The sequence below is a fragment of the Dermacentor variabilis genome, chromosome 1 (genome assembly GCF_050947875.1).
Source record: "Dermacentor variabilis isolate Ectoservices chromosome 1, ASM5094787v1, whole genome shotgun sequence".
In the NCBI taxonomy this organism is placed as follows: Eukaryota; Metazoa; Arthropoda; class Arachnida; order Ixodida; family Ixodidae; genus Dermacentor; species Dermacentor variabilis.
The window spans coordinates 87,496,573-87,516,670 of NC_134568.1; the positions used below are offsets into that span (position 1 = coordinate 87,496,573).

Below are 20,098 nucleotides of genomic sequence, written 5' to 3' on the forward strand. Positions count from 1 at the left end.
ATTAAATCGGTGCGTTTTACATGTATTTGAATAGACCGTGTCAGAGTTGGGCCCGAGCTAAAGCTTCCTCTTAACAGGTGTGTGGAGCATGCCACACTGGCAGAGGCTTACCAGGTATGGTAAATATGACTAATAATAAATTATAATTAAACTACAAAAAGAAGTGAGGAAATGACTAGTAATAATCAGCCTGTTTGCTCAAGAACATTAGTTTTTGGGACTTCAATCCACGCTTGAAGAAAGTGAAGGAAAAAGCAGTGCTACAGGACAGGATGACGCAAGAAAAGGAGCACACAGACAACACTGCACAGTGCCTGTGAACACAACAGAGACGAGTAGTGTCTGAGTGCTCCTTTTCACGTATCATGCCTTCTTGTGGTGCTGATTTTTACTGTAATCGTAAACCAAATAGTCCGCTAGTCAATCCTTGCCAAGGATGTGCAGTCCAGCAGAAAACAAGCATAATTAAAACTGGAAGTGACCAATTGCACTGTCCGTGAAACTTTTGGACTGCCCAAAAAAATTAAAAATTAAATTTTTGGGTTTTACGTGCCAAAACCACTTTCTGATTATGAGGCACGGCATAGTGGAGGACTCCGGAAGTTTCGACCACCTGGGGTTCTTTAACATGCACTTAAATCTAAGTACACGGTTGTTTTCACATTTTGCCCCCACCAAAATGTGGCCGCCGTGGCCTGGACTGCCCATAGAGTGACACTAATTACGCAAGCTTTACGAGTTACCACAAATTGCAGCAACTGCATTTTATTTTTCACCTACTATACATATATATACAGTGCTCAGTGGTTCAGATTGCATGGTGGTTGGTATGCTGGGTGATCAGATGGTTGGGGGGTTAAATGCAGCCACAATGGGTCAAAAAGGCTCTTGCTTTTATTGTATACCATTATGCAACAGCTTGGTGTCCTCAGCGCCCACCGGTGGTAAAAAAGGTGCCAGCAGCCCTGTGCTTTTGCAATGTTTGCATTGATGAGCACTGTATATACTATCACAAAAAGTAAACACCAGCTATCCATTGCTGGCAACTGACTGGTCTTTGCTTTTTGCAATAAGATGTACAGGTAGCAGGTAGCTGTGCTACTTCCATCACCTACTTAGATTTATGTGCAGATTAAAGAACTCCAGCCAGTCAAGATTAATCCAGGGTGCCCCTCTACGGCATGCCTCATAACCAGATTGTTATTTTAGCACGGAATGCCCCAGAAATCAATTTATCTCTCTTATGCAGCTGTTTGTACTCATAGCCAACACTGCCCACATGGGAATGATAGTTACCACAGGGTAAGTTGATGGCAAACCAGGTCTGCAAAATCATGCAATGGTGGAGAAGGTTCATGAAAGGTAAAATTGTCATCCACCTGACAGCAGCATGAAGCTACAAAGGAAACCCATACGGCTTTCTCACAAGGCAAGCTTCATAGTTGAAGAAAAAATGATCCTGGTCCAGGGATTGAACCCGGGATCAACGGCTTTTCGGGGTGGCTGCTCTACCATCTGAGCCAACTAGGAGGCTAGCAGCCGATGCAATAGCTCACAGGGCAATGCTAGGGTCCTTTAGTACCTTTCTTCAGGTCATTAAACTCCTGCATAGCACTAGAGGAGCATTTCATATAGCGCCTAGTAGACATGCTGCAGTGCTAGTGCAGATAGAAAGGCAGTGAAGTAGGCATTGGATGGATGCCATAGGGATTCTGTGTGTATGCAAACTACAGCACAAGCGCAGACTGCCATTAGTGATGTGTGAAGATTGTTTGTGCAACAAGCAATTTACCGCTCTGTTTGTGTACAACTCTTCCTGTGTGGTGACGGTGATGCTTCGTGGTAATGACAATGCCTAATGTTGTACGTTATAAGGGCAACATGGCAATGTATAATTGTTTGTTTCCCTACTGATGTGGACCTACGAGAAAAGTGGAAGTGAGCCATTAAGCGGTGAGAGACTCTCGGCAAAACATGTTTGCATGTGTGAAGAATTTTTTATGCCACAGACGTTTTTTTTGTGTAGATGCATGGACAGTGAATGGAAATGTGTCTCTGCTACGTGAATGGCCTAAGCTCAAAGTAGTTGTCATTATGAAGACTTCTGAAGGCCTGCCGGCTTACTTCCCTAAGCTGAAACAGCAATCTTGTCCAGTGATATAGCATTGTCCACTGACATGACAGCTGTTTGTAGTTACCGCCTAATAAGTGCTTTATAATGGCAATCCAAAACAAGAGCAAAGTTCACAGGAAGATGGAGGCTTGAAGTGATTAAAAGTGATACAACAAAGAATGTTGCTTTAAGCCAAAGTTTTGACAAGGGGACTTGTCTTTATCAGCAGTCGCTACCCTGAAGAAGAGAAGTCACATCATCAAAAGGTCGGCTTCGGCAACACTCCTTAATCATTCTTTATAATGACAACCATTCTTCCTTCTTGTTATGCAAACACACTGTTATGAACCTGGTTGCGTAGCTAGTACAAATTGGGGCCCATATTCACAAGAAAGTTCCTATGCTAAAATTGCAAGTGCAGAAGGCAGCCAATCACTATGCCAGATATATTAGCAAAGGAGGCTGGCCAAAGCATTTCCGAGTGAAAAGCTTTGTGAATTTGGCTTCGGAATCCCTACTGTGACAGCCGTCAGCTATATCTGGCTTACTTCTATAAAATTCTTCATCTGCTGTGTTGGCTCAGTGCCTACACTATTTTGCTGCTGAGCACAAGTAGAGTGTACTAGAAATATTGGGAGAGTGGCCAAAGTAGCGGCCTACGCGTGAGGTGTTTGTGGTGAGCAGCTGCAGCACGGCGGTTTGGCACAGCAACGCTGTGCCAAATTCCCTAATGACATACATTAGGGAAATTGACTCTACAATGGCATTTTAAATTTTGAGCATGTCAGGAAATTGTCGAAGCCCAGCATGTAAATAATAAACATGTTGCACTTTCTGAATTGTAGGTTGCATTTTCCCCCTAAAAATTTTGTCAGTGCATCTTGTAAAACGGTGACTTGTTATGCATAAATCTGTGCAAGCTGGAATGACCAATATGAGAGTTTTTTTCTGCGAGTACGAGAAACAGTGGATGGCAACATCCTGAGGGCACGCCGTATAGGCAGCGCAGTGGAAGCCACGTTGTTCTTGATTGGGTGCCTCTGTGATTGGAGGTCACATGTACTAGTTCACTGTTTTGTTTAGTTCATAGTTTAGTTTTTCTTAAAGACAAAGTTGAACCCACAGAAATGATGCAATGATAAGAAAGGGATGCCTCATTTTTTTATTGTACATTGTGTAACCAGAGATATACCCATTATAGAAAGCACTACTTGCTTATAATCACCATCAGTCACTCACGCGAGAAGTCACAGGGCTTATGGTCGACATTTCACTTTAGTATGCATGCCTTCATATTCAGGCAGGCATGTCCCGATTGTTTGCATGTTCATCCGGAGCATGCAAACACTGCAGAGGCAATGCCAGCAACGTGTCTACGTTTCATAAAAGTTATTCAGAGTCCAACGACGGTGACCCAGTCATGCTGCCAGCTAAAATGGCTGAACTTTTTGACTGCGTTGGAGAACAAGGCCTTCGATGGCTCTGAGTGAAGTGCAATAAATGTTAGTTTTGTGCGCGTAAATGTTCCAGTGAATGTTTGCCTCCCTCTCCAGCAATATTGAGTCTTGCGAATATACAAAAGATTTACGATTACATGTCCCAGAGTCAGGTGTGGCCATTTACGAAGTGGCTCCATTTTTTTAAAATTAAAAGCTGAAGTACACCAAAATATCAAGTGCATGGCACCCCTTCACCATAAAGACTAACATATAAGATGAGGTGTTAAATTCTACAACAATATCTGAATTTTATGAGCAATAGCTCATATTGAGACATATTGAGATATTTCACTGTTTCATGGTACTTAGCCTTTGTGCCGTTGTTCTCTATAAAAAAGTGCAAACAAGTGATCATGTATAAGATTACCATTTCAGCAGCAAGTAACTGGGAGTGAATGGAGCACACAGACATACAGCTTCCTATTGGCACAATCATGCCTATAGTTCTCATGATAAATATTCAGAGTGCCGAAGCAGCTTGTTAACATAATTTACAAATCTTGAATAAACCTGAATAGATGGCCTAGCAGGTACAGCAAGCTGCCCCTTTGTTCTGTGCAGCTGCGTGTAATTAGCTACCTCTGACGTTTGGATGTTCTTAATAAAAGGTTGTGGCACTATAGTTGCCTTCAAAATAAAGTTTCTTGCTATGCAGTCAAAAATACTAGAAATACTGGCTACAATTTAACAATTTAATGTAACTAACAATTAATAGAATTCTAACATTCCTATACCCTTCTTTTGCATATCTGTAGAAAAGAAATACCAAACTACATGGTTGATACCTGCAGGGTCATTTGAACCCCTAATATTGGTGCCCTTGTCAGTTACCATATTTACTGGAATCTAACGCACACTTTTTTCGGATAAAACGGGTCCAAAAATTGCGTAAGCGTTAGAACCAAGTACGACCATAAATCTGCGTTACCATATCGCCATCGGCATTGCAAAATGGCCGCCTTGTACATGCTTCGAGCCTAGCTACCATAGTTTCCTCTAAGGTGTAATAGTACACCGTCTGTCTTCCCGTTTTCTGCGTTTGCTCTATTAGCATGGAAGTGCTGACTGCGAAGACATGCGATGCCGCAATTCTCCATAGTGCTGTAGTAGTAAACCGTCTGTCTGTAAACAGAAATCGGACCGCTCCACGGGCATTCGGAGTTCCTGAAACTTACGTCCGGAACTGGCGCAAACAGGAGAGGCGTTCTACTCCAGTAACTGCTGCGTACGGCCTGGCCACGTGGACCCTATCTTGAAAGCAATCTGTGATGGAGACAGTCTATGCATCTAGGCGCACCATGATGTGTTCTCATCGCTCAGTTCGCGTTGAAGCGAGAGGTCGCACAGAGGTCAATTTGCTGGCTCCCTTTACCAGACTTCCTCACTCCAGCGTTTTGATAAAGAGTTTCCGCGGTCATTGAATGAGACGTGTTCATGCTTGCTTGTGCCCGCGTGACACCATGCTTGTTAATTTAGTTAGTTTGCCAATGTTTAGAAGTTTATACGGCCAATAAAAATACTATCCTTACTTTTCATATAGCTTTCTGCTAATTTGCTATTGCAATCGATGCTCCACCTTTCGTGCGAAACTGACTTTTTCTATTTCTCGCAACGGCAAGCGGGTGCGTGTTACAATCGAAGGTGCGTCAGAATTGAGTAAATACGGTAAGTAGTATGTAATAAAATAAGAATATTTAGACAACGCAATAAAAGTGCAGTTTTCAAGAAGGTCAACGTAAATGCAAATCAATGCCTCATTACGCATCACGCTACCCCGTCTGCCCAAAATAAATTACCAGCAAATCTATTTATCTTCTAATAAACCTCAAACATCTGCAAGTCCACTGTAAATATTTTCATGTAGTTATGCAAAAAAAGAAAAGACATAAAAGACGTGGGAGCCATCGAAGGTGGAGTTATAAAAAAAAAAAACATGAAAGAATTAGAAGAGATGCAGAGCACAGCGTCATCAGGAGCACGTCAGAATATATATGCTCTCTACATTGTTCTGACTGTCCGCTTTGTCCTACTCTTTTCTGTGCTACAGTACGTCATTGTCTTTGTTGAGCATGCCATACCTAACCACTTTAGAGCATACTGCGCTTGCACAGTCCCTTGCGCAAAAACAGTGACTGCAACAGCTGCCTATGTGACAAACATGGCAGTGGTAAGCCTGCAAGTGCAGAGGTAAATGTAAATATGGAGCAAGTAGGACAATACCCAAATGCGTGCTTTGCCTTGTGCAACAAGTCGCTGCAAATTAGTATAATTTTGCGGTGACGTATGCTGTACCTCAACAGAGTGTGCATTACCCAGCATATAGCAGACACCCGGCGCTTCTTAAGCGGAGATGCCCACAAGTTTAGTACACAGGCACCTCTGGTGGCTGCTCACTGCAAGAGGCTCACATTGGCCCAGGTATTCGTGGGCTACTTTGGCCACTCTCCAAGTATTCTAGGACACTCTATCACAGCGCTCTGGTCACAGGCTCTGAAGCCCTTCACTATGGCAGTCTCTGATAGCTTTATCTTGGTATGTTAAAAAACGCAGTCTGTGGATAGCATACGCTGCTGTGAACATATCAGCCAAATTTTGCAGTTGTGTGCAGCGCGTAGAGCTCGCAAGCGGAGCGCGAGCTTGCCTTTTTCTCGAACACTCGCTTTTCAACAGAAGTCTGCCCCTCGCTCTTTGTGGACGCTTTACCTCGTAATATAGCAGATTCCCATACATGCCTGCCATTGGCCAATAGCTGACATTATTGAAGGGTGTTTGGATTAGTGCGCTTCTTCCTACTGTTACTGTGTACATTTATTGATGCAGATTAATAAACAGACTGAAGTAGGCGTAACTCTACTTTTGAATTTTGTTAATAATTACGTACTTCAGGAAGAAGCCGACTATTGTCTGCTCATGCTTGGCCGCGGCTGCCTGCGTTGGAATTAAACTTCGGCCACCCTGCTTATAGGTGTCATAGCCGTGGGGTCTCGCTAATTTCAGCTAGTTTTGAACACTCAACTAGCCTCAAACCACACGAAACTTGAGGTCAGACCACACGCACATTTGCCAGCTCGCACTCAATTATGACCGCTCCTGGTTAGACATCTTGGGAGACTTCGCTTCGTAATGAGCTATTTATTATGCTTTAACATGCGCAAGTTGGATGTGGCTACTATCCCTCGGTTAAGCTGGTGCAGGACAAAGCTGGTCTGCACCACGTAGCACGGCCAGACTGGAGCATATGAGCGCGAGCATGCACTCAAGCCCTGTCGTGCACTAAGCAAACGCTGTGCATATGCAGCACAGTTGCATGTAGCTGCGGTCTTCTATGTAGTGTAGATACCTCGGCCACCGTGGGGTGCCGTGACGAGTTCGTTGGCTGAACACACTGCACTGGGGACAACCGCATTCGGCTATGTTTGGCGCGTGGTAGGTGCCAAAATTGGAAATAGTGGCATCTACGTGAACATCCAAAATCAAATTTTAACTGTGCATCACGGTGACGTGCAGTAGGTGGAGCGTTGTAAGCACACCCCGCTTCGGCGTAGCCTTTGCAGTGCAAGGCACTGAAGAAGGAACAGGAGCACAGAGAACAGGATCATACTTGACTTTTGATTGCCAATAACTCGGCTTCTTTTAAAAACATTGAAGTATTTCTTGCAGCAAAGTATTTATGATATAGTCTATTTTAACTTCAAATGCATTTCTCGATTTCAATAAAAAGTGGTTCAGGGCCCCTTTGAACACTACCAATGAATTGATCCCAGAGCGCTGCTGCGGCCTTTCTGATAGACTCAAAACACTGCCATTACGAAATTTGACAATCTGGCAGAATTTGACAATGCACAGAATACCACACCAAGATAGAATGCGTGGCACTATGAGAGAAGTGCTATCGCCCATAGACACCGGCGCTTCAGGTGCTGAGTCACGTGAAATCCTGCGAAAGTGACTGTATTGGTGACAGTTAGTGACCGAGAATTTCGCCTCTGGGTACAGTGAACTAGGATATATGGGCAGTGCATCGACTGATGTGTACTGCATTTTATTAAGTGAAGTGGTGCTCACAGTGGTGGCGTTGTCATCACTCACAATTGAATGTGTCTAGCAAACCATAGTTCACCACATGACGTGCTTCACCTAGATGCACCTTAAATAGCCAGCGACTGCAAGTACATCTTTTCACACAGCCGTTATCGCTAGGTCGCTAGGTTATCGCTGTGTCACCAAGCGGCTGATTTAGGTGACAAAGGCAGTGTGGCAGCTTGCCAGTCATGTCAGACAGTGTGCTTGACACAGTGCCAGGAGGATGCTTTCGCCCATCGATACCAACGAGTTCAGTTTCTAGTCATGCGAAATGATCTCTGAAAATAAATGACCAAGAATATCATCCTTGCTGGGTGGCTTGAGATGCTGACACATGGCATCACACTTGCACTTCTCTCACATAGATGCAACCCTATATTTTTTTTTATTATTGTGTATTTTTATAACCAATATCAGATATAATGAAGTAATTTTAGTGGCAGTTGCAACTTTGTTATAACAAAGTTTGACTGTAGTTGGCTTTCCCCTCTCTGGAAAGTCAATGATGTGCTATGATAATCAGGCAGTTAGGTGGAAAGGCATGGCGAACAGCTATGGTGCGATAGGGTTGATGAAAAATTTCTGGGAAAGCACTGCAATTTTGGCGGCCCAGGTATATCACATAATCCTATGCCAACATAAGCACGATCATAAGCACGATCTTAAGCAACTACACAGTAAGCATAAAATGCAGGCAAGCATAAATGTGTAAATGTGAATTCTTGCCAAACTGGCAGCCTATGTTACTGCCACTGCTACTCAATGAATTGGCCTATGAAATAAATCTCATGCAAAATTTTGTAAATATTCGTGAAAGCAGTTAACTTTCGAGCATTTATAAATGCTTTACAGTCACCATTGCGTGCTGCCATTCCGTGCCTCCATTCTTCCCTGTCCTCGAATTAGGAATTCCCAATGTGGCTCAGCTTCGCTGTCTTCCAAGGTGCAGGCGCAGTAGCGGCTCTGAGTTACCACGAATTAGCTTGTCTAGACTTGCTGTTGTATGTTTAGTATGCAAACAATGTGAAAAAAGAAATGTGTGAGGCACTTTTGCTGGACAAAGATTCACATGAGTACATATGGCCCTGGCCAATCGAGTGTGGCCAACCCCCTTCTACTAATGTTGGTGATTCTGGTTGCACCTTCTGTCCCTATATGAAACTTCAGGGGTAGTTTCCTAACCAGAAGGAAAGTGTTGAAAGGCTCTGGCACTGCATAAGGACAGTGAAAGAAATTAAAAATGGGCGCACATGTGTTAATTCATTCTTTCAGCATAGACAATTTATTTTTTCAGATTGCAGTATATGCCATACTGTCTTAGCATGGCTACGTTGAACTGCTACACACACTCAATAAAGGCAACAGGCTTGCATCTTTTGCATCCTGCTCTTATGCTCTTATGTTCTCAAAAATTGCTTGGCTTATCAACATTTCACGAGCAAGATGACAGAGCATGGCAAGCCTTTGGTTTCATACAATGGATGATTTAAACGAGAGAGAGAGAGAGAGAGAGAGAGAGAGAGAGAGAGAGAGAGAGAGAGAGAGAGAGAGAGAGAGAGAAGGCAGTTTTTACACTTGCATCCAGTGATGACATTAGTTTGCACCGCTTTCCGTGAGATAAATGTGCATAACAGAATGCACTTATTTGCATATGACTGCTGCTAGAAATATGCTGGGTCACATTTGCACCACACATAATTGAAATTTTATGCAACTAATTTGGCCATCTATGTTACACATGGTGAAAGTGCACAGGAAAGCTATCGTGTTTCCTTTGCAAGGAAATGTAAAGAAGCAATGAATTATTTATTAGGCACCAAGCTTATCATGTGATCCCCTCTCAATCCCCCCCCCTCTACCTTTTTTATGTAGGGGCTGCTGTTCTTCCATGATTTCCCTTGCATTTAATGGGCTCGATATAAGGTCATGTTAAACTGAACATCAACACATAAAAATAAAAATTCCCACATATTTAATAGCGCCTACACAGGCAAGTTACACCGCCCCTTGCTTGATAAAAGTGGACCATCAAATTCCTTGGTCTTCTCTACTCCACTGCATTCACAACTGTAAAGAATGACAGAAGCAGAGAGAGAGAGAGAGATGGGGAGAGGTACAGGCAAAATTTAAATAAGGGGCTTACATAAGAGCGAAGACCAAACTCTGTTCTGTAGTTGTGTGCAGACAGAAGAACGATTTGGCGGGCTTTACTCAGTGGCCCATCAACAACCTGAGCAAATGCTTTTACATTCTCCTTTTGCCGCTCATTTGATTTCTTGGTCAACTGCAGCTGCAAGGAATAACAATACTATAAATGTTTTGAACACAACACGATAGCAAGACAAGTGCAATTAGAATATAATTTTATTGTATCTGTGCTGTATGTTTCTTACATTTTCTGGTACAGGGGGCCCCCAGAAATGCACACGACTGTTTAGGGCCAAAAAAGTCCTTTTCCAAACTTCCAAATATACAATGAAGGCAGAGACACTTAAATCTAAAAGGACACTATGTTGGGCAAGTTGGTCATGTCCAATAGCAGCCACGTATGTGAATCTGCTATATTACGAAATAAAGCATCCAGAAAAGAGTGAGGAGCAGACTTCTGTTGAAAAGAGTGCATTTGAGAGAAATGAGACTTTGCTCCCCATTTGCAAGATCCACACGCCACACCCAACTGCAAAATTTGGCTGACACGTTCACAGCAGCATATGCTATCTGTGGAGTATGTGTTTTTACCAAGCCCGAGGGGTAGTACAGGGCCCCTTTAATTAGTCCATGCAGCCGGGTCTTTATATTGTGGAGCTGCAGCAGAGCAACATGGCCTGGCATTATGTGTAGCGTAGGAACTCACAGTAACAAACTTGGGGTTCTTTCCTGGCATTTCTTATTTCATGTAAACATAACGCAAAGGCTACAAAGGAGAGTGCATAGTAAAGCACAATGTTTCTATGTTAGTGAGACAAAATTTTTGCTTTTGCTGAACTAATTTTTAAAATAATTTTTTACTATGCATACCGCATTTTGATCTGAATTAAGGGTAGAATTCAAATGGCGCTCAGGCATACAAAAACTTCTTTTTTTCACACAATATTTTGCGAATGCATATTTTTAGGCCCAATAAATGTGCACAATTAAAAAAAAAAAAATCTGACAGGGCCAAGTTTTCTACTGGTGCGTCTGGCGTGGAATGACCTCTGAGCGAAAGTTAGCAAACACAAGCACAGACCTCCTCTTTTCTAGCAAATAGGAAAAGAGAGGCTGCTAAGGTGTCCCACCCATGCTCTCACCACTCCTTTGTTGCTTTCCGGCACATTTACCAGATGCAAAACTTGAAGGGTTACCATAAGTGCATGCTATCGGCACTGCCCTAGCTGAGTGAGAACAGTTGAGGAGGAATGGGGAAGGAAACACTGCCCTCTTTATACATCTATTATTATTATGGTTTCTTTTCAAAATTTTTTATATTCATTGAAAGACATTGCACTCACCCCAGTATCTTCTCAATTTTAGAAAGAAACATGTTGCAGGGCCCCTTAATATTTGCCTTTAATGCTCAAAGAGAGAGAGAGAGAATATATATCAGGTGCACAGTAACTTTCAATCTTACCATGAGCTTCTTGGAGAACTGTGAATAGTGAGGTGAAGTACGAAAATCTTCCAAAGCCACTGAAAACTGTGATTCTGTGTTTGACTTTTCTCGCGACAGGCTAGGTGGAAAAGAAAAAAGCATACTTAATAATGCAGACATTTATATTGTCCACAAAGATGCTTCCACATCCACACCTCTACTAAAAACAAATTGCTGAGTTGATAAAATAGACCTCACTGCTAGAAGAGGACTTAGCCACTTTAGCATAGCAGTTTGCCACTACCTTTCATATGAATCCCACAATTAGCCCTTGGTCTTCAGTATAGAGTGCCTTGCAGAGTACTTGACCAAGGCAATGGGTCAGGCCTGGTGCACAGCAGAGTGTACCAAGAATATGTGTTTCCAGACAGACTGTCATTGGACACCAAGCAACATTCACCACTACAGTTCTATTGAGCGACACTAGTTAAACTGTGATCCTTGAGGAACTATGAGGCATCAGAGAGCGGTTGAGGCACTTTCAGTATTAAGTAATGCTCATGTCTTCTACTACAAAGGCTTTTCTAACAGGAGAAAGTACAGTAGGATGTTTAATCAATTATGGCATTGCAGGGAACATGGTGGATTCTCTGGGTAACAGTAATTGTAACAAAGTTTAACAGGGAATATTCATTCAGACAGGTATGGGTCTATGCTCACAGCAACGAAGAGATAGAAAAGTGTAACGAAGAGTGTCAAAACTCACTATACCATTGCCATTCGTGTGCTGTTTTGCTTTTTGCCCAAAACCGCTTTCCCTAAATTATTACTCTTATCCCATTATCCCTCAGAGCAGGATGCACTTGCTGTATATGAAATTTCATGAATTTTGTTGCCAATTCTACAGTGAGAGAGGTGAATCTGATCAGATCGTATGATCGATGTAAATAGCATTACGCAATCTTGAATCTATGCAAGCACCAGCAATTGCTCAGGAATATATAGCAACAATTATAAATAGCAGATGGACTTGGCCCGTGAGTTCAGATTTCATGATTGTGCTCGTCACTATTGTTGTCATATTAGCATTACTTTCTTTTGTGGGCACAACAGCTCTCCCAATAAAGAGTTAAGATGCTTTGTTCCCTCTTTCCAGTAATCTGTCTACTTCTTCACTGCCACTAAACCATGACATTATAGCAATGAACGACTTCAATGCAAAAGTCAGGAGAGGATAGGTAGGCGAGCACACACATATTTTTTTGTTCAAGTGGCATGTGGTTGCCCTTCTTGTTCAAGAAGGTAGACAGATATGTACTCATAAATAATGAAAGAAATATTTTCATAGATGGTGCCCTGTCCCCGGGTGCTGCAAGTGTAACCTGCCTACCATAAAATCCCAAGAGAAGGCCCACCACTGAAAGATAACCCATACCTGAATAAGCTCCCAGCTCAAAGAAACGAAAAGTTACCCACCTCAAAGTTACCCAACACACAAAAAGTTAGCCCACCTCTTATTTCCTCTTGACTTTTAGGTGGGCTATCTCTCAGGCTTTCACGGTATATATATTGGCTTAGGAGAATAAAAATGGATTCTTTAATCATGAACAGCAGCTTATTCCATATTCTTGAGAAAAAAGTATATAATGAAAAAAGTATATAATCACTATATTCTGCCACTTCTCACCTATGGGGCTGAACCTCAGAGGCTTAACAAAGAACCTTGAAACAAAGTTGGGGACGACACAATAAGCAGTGGAAACAAAATGATAGGCAAGAACATTGAATGATAGGAAGACAATAGTGCAGATTAGGGATGAGATGTCAGTAGATGATATTGTTAACAGAGTGTCGTAAAGAAATTTGTTTGGTTTCAGTTGGTGTTTAGCTCTGAAAAGCAAATGTAATGATTCATTTGAGCCATAGTGGAAAGCTCCGAATTTTGATTACCTCGGATTCTCGAATACATGTGCACGCAAAGCACAGTCATGAGCATTTTTATATTCTGCCCCCATTGATTATGGCTGCTGTGGCTGGACATCAAACCCACTGCCTTATGCTCAGCAGCAGAACGTCATAGCCATTGAGCCACTGTGGCAGGTCTAAACTGCTTTTTCTAAACCCCCCCAAAAAAGTACACAGTGCCTTTCAGCTGAGGTATCTCAAAATGCCTAAAAATAGACCAGGTGAGACATTTCAGTGATTCATTTGTACTCAGTATGCCAAAGTACGTCAGTAAGTGGCAACTTCCTTGGCTTGCTTCAAGCATCAGCAACTACCAGAAAGTGTTATTTTGCTTCCTTGCCTTCTGTTCCTATGTGACACTGAACACCAATGCATTGCTTTATCAGCGTGCCTCTTTTTGTAGTATAAGAAATTGTTTACGGGGTGCTGGTGTGTTTCATGGCAAAGTCAACAACCAAGTGCTAGAAAAAGTGAACTTATTCCCATTGGTGCTTGTTTACAATACAACACTGAGAAGAACAAATACTGGTCTCAACTGGTCTCAACTATTCTGAATCAATGGTTGAACTTATTTGTAATGGTTCTTCCAAAATGTTCCAGTTTGGGTTTGGTTCCAAGTTGACAAGAAAGATAACAGTTCAGACGCAGGTTTAGCTTAGATTTTGTGTTAGCAGATACAGAATAGCAAATACATGGTCTACTGCTGATGTGCTGGGTTTTGGTTTCATGAGCAAAATGGGGCACAACTCTTCATGCCAGTATGCCTTAATAAGACTTATTTGTTTTAAAAGCCAATTTACTATGAGCTTACCAAATTTCAAACATGCAGCTTGCCAAACATCCAAGTCACACTGAAAGACTAACGCTGGATATTGTAATGTTACTTAGCACAAATGATACAGCAGGAGTTTTTTTTTCTGCCCCTGACGTGAATCTTTGGTCAGCAAAACTATCAATGTGTCTTGAATTACCTATTATTAATAATTAGAGACAGCAGTCGTTGAAACACCTAGTACATATAGCTATGCCTTCTACAATATGGAAAATATATATACCATGCGACTTTCTTACTGGAAACAGACTTATTAAAAATCTCCTATGCCTGATAGCGCAATTCTGTCACTTCAGCTGAATCACTTGAACCGGCAGACATTACTTGCACTAAAAATTGCACTGTGATAGCTATTTAGCAAAACACTAATTACTCTAATAATTCATTCTAAGGCACAACTGCATAATTGAAGTCAAGCAGTAATGAAGTCATATTTATTTATTATATATGCCATACAGCACTAGTTTCGAGAAATATATTTTCAAACTATGTTGCAAAATGCATTGATGTTTTCCACTAAATGCTTATAAGCACCGTGGAGAAATAAAGTGCAGTTATACCTGAGGTCAAGCTCAGAAGTGTTCATGGGTAATGGCATATGGTCAGGTCCAGTTTTCTGTTCAAATTGACTAAGCAATGCCTCGACCTGAAAGGGTTAATTATTGAGCGGTTTAAAAGCAGTCACAGTTCTGTCTATATATACACATATTCAGAAACTCAACATTTTAGGATCAACAATGAGTTAGTCAAACTAACTTACAGTTTCAGCCATGTGCTTCTGCACAAGAAGATCATTTTCATTTTTGATCTGCTCAATGAACTCGGAGAGGGCCATCTATTAAAAAGTAAATAACATAGATGAGTACCAGTATAGCAAAACATGTAAACATATCACAGACAAGGATAACATAATTCTTTTCATCTGATTATATTTTATAATCATTCACTGCTGTGAACCAGCTGGTTCTGTTGAAATGCAGGTTAGCACAGCTTGTGCCAATGACAAAGCACAGAAACAAAAATGGGACCGAATCATTACATTATACCAATCACACTTTGCCAAACAACAACAACAACAACAACAACAACAACAACAACAACAACAACAACAACAACAACATAATGATGATGATGATGATGATAATAATAAAATGAAGCTGAAGCACAGTATGACTGCAGAGCAGATATTATAACTTCTATGCCCCAGTTCAGCAGACAGTGGAAATCCAATGGTTCAGGTTGAACCCTCAGTTACAAAGTCGTTGTGTCCTTGCAGTTTTGCAATAGTATTTGAGTATTTTCCCTGAAAATACCCTTGCAGTTATCACTAAAAAATGTCCCCAATGTTTTACAATCTTTGAATGTTTCCACTTAACATATCACCGACTGCTTTACCACAACAGCTAATAGATAGGAGAGAAATTTTCCTTTCTGATACTTTCACAGAAGTTCAAGAAAACTACTGAAAAGTAAGTTTTCACCAATATGTGTGCAACTGTGTACATACTACTCAGCATAGGAAGGGATAGGGGATAGAATGGCAGTGCAAGAAACAAAAAAAGAAAATTGAAGTATTTCGATAGGAGAGACTAACATTAAGTATCCAATGTTGTGAAGATAATAAGTTCAAAGCCTGATGCTGCCCAGAAGGTCAAGGCATGGCATCTATAGTCTTTCAGCACTAGTGGTGCCAGAGAAATTCAGTCCGTTTTACTCCTGCAAGGAGCTATTTCAGCTCTATGAGCTGGGCATACCAATAAAATATGCTTTATTGTTTCTACTGAGCCACCATTTTTACAATAGAGGCTGGTGGTTTGTCTGAAGTGGAATGGATAGTTGCTGGCATATGTGATGTCTAGATAAAATCAATGGTATAAGACTTACAACTAACAAGACATTTCGTTAAACATGGAAGTTTTTATTTTATGGTGAGGCCAACTAAATTCAGGAAAAGTGGTGATGAAGTAGTTGGGTCTATAAGTGATTCCTGCCTGCATGAACATCAGTTTTCACAACTAATATATCCCATTTCATAATACTTAAGCAGATCTAAGCTAACACTTAGTAGGCCCATATGAAGAACAGAATAAGCTGAGAGCTTACCCAAGGTCCACAAGAATTTTTAAATGCAATCTTGAGCAGATTCTGGAGTCCACACAGAAGCCTTCAAGGGACAATCTACTATTTTTCAAACACCTCCTAGTTCATAGAATAATACTATTTGTAGCTTACTATTTGAAGTGTCTAAACATTCAGTGGCTATTTGAAAAACATGTACAAATTTTAAAAACAATTATTCTATCTGTGTAGTCTGTTCTTAACCCTTTGAGGGTCACCATCGTACGTGTATGGTGGCGGAACCAGATCCCAAGTAGTTCCGGCCGTGCATATACAGTGGTAACCAAACATTTGGGAAAAAGACACCTTTTCAGAGTGGAGCACTGCCTAGCATCGCTCTGAAGGTTTTGCAACCTCCCATGAGTTACAACCTCCCACTTTTTATTTTGAGGCCCTTTCAGAGCCAAATTAAAAATATAATTCCTTGTTCACAGAATAGAAGCATGCTCGTTTCTGTCAATGTGACATGCGATCTTCTCATTCCCACCACAATCTTAGAACAAGTTCTGAGTGGTAGACAGTCACATTAAAAAGACGTTCCACCAACTGACGTGGCACTCACACGCCTTAGGACTTTACGATACGCTCTGCAAGGCTTTCTCCCAGTATCTACACAAGGTCTCCTTGGTTCGTACAAAGTTCCACCTTAATGCACCTAGTCTATCTGTGGCTATTACTGATAATTTCCTGCACACATGAGATGTGGCAGAGGTGTAAGACCAAGGACGTGAATGAGCGCTGATGAGCTCTGAACAGTTTGCACTATCACATGCAGATGTCACGAGATGTCGCAGACCTAGAGACAAGTAGGGCAATGTGCAGATGAGTTTTTCACAGCTGACACTGCCAGATTTTTCTATAATTCTCACAGTGACAATTCCTGGGAGCAACTTCAGCTGAATGTAACAGAATAGCCAGTGATGTTGGCTAGGTGGTGGAAGTGCCTAACAAGATGGTCGTTATGGGTGCTGTTCATACTACATATACCTCCTGCAGCTGCCTTCCAGTCTATCACGAAACATCCACACAGATTCTGAAGAACATAAAACTACTAAACAAGCCACTAATTACATATGACTTATTGTTTTGCAATTATCAACACAAACAAATGCTTCGAGTTTGGGACATAAACGTGAAAAACCAAGTTACACGTCATCCAGAGTTAGACCACATCCCAGAAGGATATCAGTGTTGCATCAACATTTATGAACACTCTTTTTTTACCAAGACAGTACATGAATGGAATAGATTACACAAAGAAATTGTAACAGCAATGCCATCTGCCTTTGAAAGTATACAACAGTCGAAACCCGCGATAACGAAATCCCGCAACAATGAAATTCTCGCGGCAACAAAATATTTTCGTATTCCCGGCGAATGCCCATAGGATTCAATGCATTTCGTACCTCTTGGCAATGAAATGTTGCTGTACTAGAACCCTGCATCAACGAAATTTACCGGAACGTAACCCCGCATATTACCTACTCGTGTAGAGCTAGCAGGCTCCAAAATGTGCTAAAATGCGATTGTTTTGCACTAAAATTATGTAAAATGCCAACACATTACACTTGTGTGGGTGTCATCATTTTTGTTTACAAAAACAACCAAGCATCGGAAGCAATTCCGTGCGCTGGAAACACGTCACGGCCGCCACCTTGTTTGTTGATCACCCGTTTGAAGTGGCCCGCATGTTGCTACCGACCTGTGACGACGGTTTTTGCACACTTACTAGGTGCGATCGTAGATCGTTGTTCGAAATGCACATTCAGTCAGCATTCCCCATGGCTGACGACTCCGTGCGGCCTAGGCCAATTGCATGAGGCGAAACTGAACGCAAATTGAATGTGTGTTTCGAACAACGATTGTGGCAGTGCACTGCGTAAAGTGCGCCTCAGCGAGAAAAGTGCAGAAAAAACAAGGAAATCCACGTTCCACCAACATGGAATTATTTTTGGCGCTTGAGATGACGGTCACAGCATGGAGTGCCATGCAATGGGCCATGATTGAGCGATTGTCCAAGAATACGCATCCCTTGCTTCAAGAAAGCTGGTCCTGGTGCCACCCGACAGGCATCATCATCAGCCTGGTTACGCCCACTGCAGGGCAAAGGCCTCTCCCATACTTCTCCAACAACCCCGGTCATGTACTAATTGTGGCCATGCCGTCCCTGCAAACTTCTTAATCTCATCCGCCCACCTAACTTTCTGCCGCCCCCTGCTACGCTTCCCTTCCCTTGGGATCCAGTCCGTAACCCTTAATGACCATCGGTTATCTTCCCTCCTCATTACATGTCCTGCCCATGCCCATTTCTTTTTCTTGATTTCAACTAAGATGTCATTAACTCGCGTTTGTTCCCTCACCCAATCAGCTCTTTTCTTATCCCTTAACGTTACACCTATCATTCTTCTTTCCATAGCTCGTTGTGTCGTCCTCAATTTGAGCAGAACCCTTTTCGTAAGCCTCCAGGTTTCTGCCCCGTAGGTGAGTACTGGTAAGACACAGCTATTATATACTTTTCTCTTGAGGGATAACGGCAACCTGCTGTTCATGATTTGGGAATGCCTGCCAAACGCACTCCAGCCCATTCTGCCGGTACCCGACAGGCATTGCGTGCGTATTCGGCGCCGGATGTAGATTTCCGTGAAGGGGCCATAATCTCAATTGTTTGTCTTCGGGTACATGAGATACGATCACTTTTGTGCTCAGCACTGGATGTGTCGGTGCCTGTGTGCGACAGTGTGCACTGGAGAAATGCTGCTGCATGCGCTGCTGCTCTGCATCCGGCGTCGAGTTCCACAAAATCTTGCAAGAGTACGAGCAGTAAAACAGCGCTAAACAACAGGACGAGGAGAGGGACACAGACAACTGTGTCCCTCTCCTCGTTATGTTGTTTAGCGCTGTTTTACTGCTCATAATCATGAACCAACCAGCTCAAATGCGTTCTCTTTTGCAAAAGTAATCTTATCTCCTAAAGCAACTGACCGAGAATACTGCTCCATGACAGTACTGCCACTGCTCGTTGATGCATGCGGCGCACTTTGTACTGTTGGCAATGCGGTTCTATATCCTCGAGCAAAGCTTGCCAAAGTGGGTTAACAGAATTTTGACAGTAAAGTTTTGTTCTGCGATGCATTACCTATCTGTGCCGTCTCTTTTCGCAACAACAAAATTCTTGGGAAAGCAATTTTTTTTTTTTTCGCATTCCCCGCCGATTTCTTCATTGCGATGTTCAACTGTATCGCAATTTCTGTTAAACTGAATGTAAGCGCTGTGTGTTTTGCTTATTACAAGTATATGAGTTACGTTAATTTTAAAGGGAGAGGTTGAAGTTGAATTTATTTTCATCAGTAGTACGAACAGTTATTTGGTTATTAACAGTTAACAATTCGTTATTAATTAATGTTACTGCAAACAGCAGTTATGAGCTAGGAAATGGGCTAATTCTGTTTGCACATCACATTTCGGTTCGTGCATTGCACAAGGCAACTAAAAAAAAAAGGATATCTGAGCAGAGATACCTGGAATTGGACAAACAATCTTGCCCTTTCAAGCCGAGTGTTCCAACTACTACACCATGGCCGCTTTGCAAAAGCAAAAAAAATTGCTTGTGTTAGGTAGTGACAAATGCCAACTATGTTCTGCTGAGCTTTATCTTGTCCACCATACAATAACACTGAGTCGCAGTGCTCACAACATTGTCACATGTGCACTAGGATAGAGTGAGCCAGAAGGTTTTCAAGTGGTGCAACTGTGCCTCTCTACCTAACAGATTTTATGTTGCCAGTGGTGGTGGTGGTACAGTTGGTAAATTTTGAAGATGCACCACATTGATGTGCGTGATCACCACTCCAATGATGCACCATGCTACAGAGAGCGGCCGCTGAAGTGCAGCAGTGTAGCAGCAAGGCCCTCTCACC

At 42.1% G+C, this 20,098-nt stretch overlaps 1 protein-coding gene across 2 annotated transcripts in view; it reads right to left on the reverse strand.

Moving 5' to 3' along the window:
* Window positions 1–20,098, reverse strand: part of LOC142580196 (uncharacterized) — a 215,653-nt gene that overhangs the window by 2,008 nt on the left and 193,547 nt on the right. For both annotated transcript variants that reach the window (XM_075691081.1, XM_075691079.1), the window contains 4 exons: window positions 14,824–14,898; window positions 14,624–14,709; window positions 11,306–11,405; window positions 9,839–9,985 (listed from right to left, as the gene is read on the reverse strand). In XM_075691081.1, the coding sequence (XP_075547196.1) occupies window positions 9,839–9,985; window positions 11,306–11,405; window positions 14,624–14,709; window positions 14,824–14,898 (408 nt within the window). The remainder of the gene's footprint in view (window positions 1–9,838; window positions 9,986–11,305; window positions 11,406–14,623; window positions 14,710–14,823; window positions 14,899–20,098) is intronic.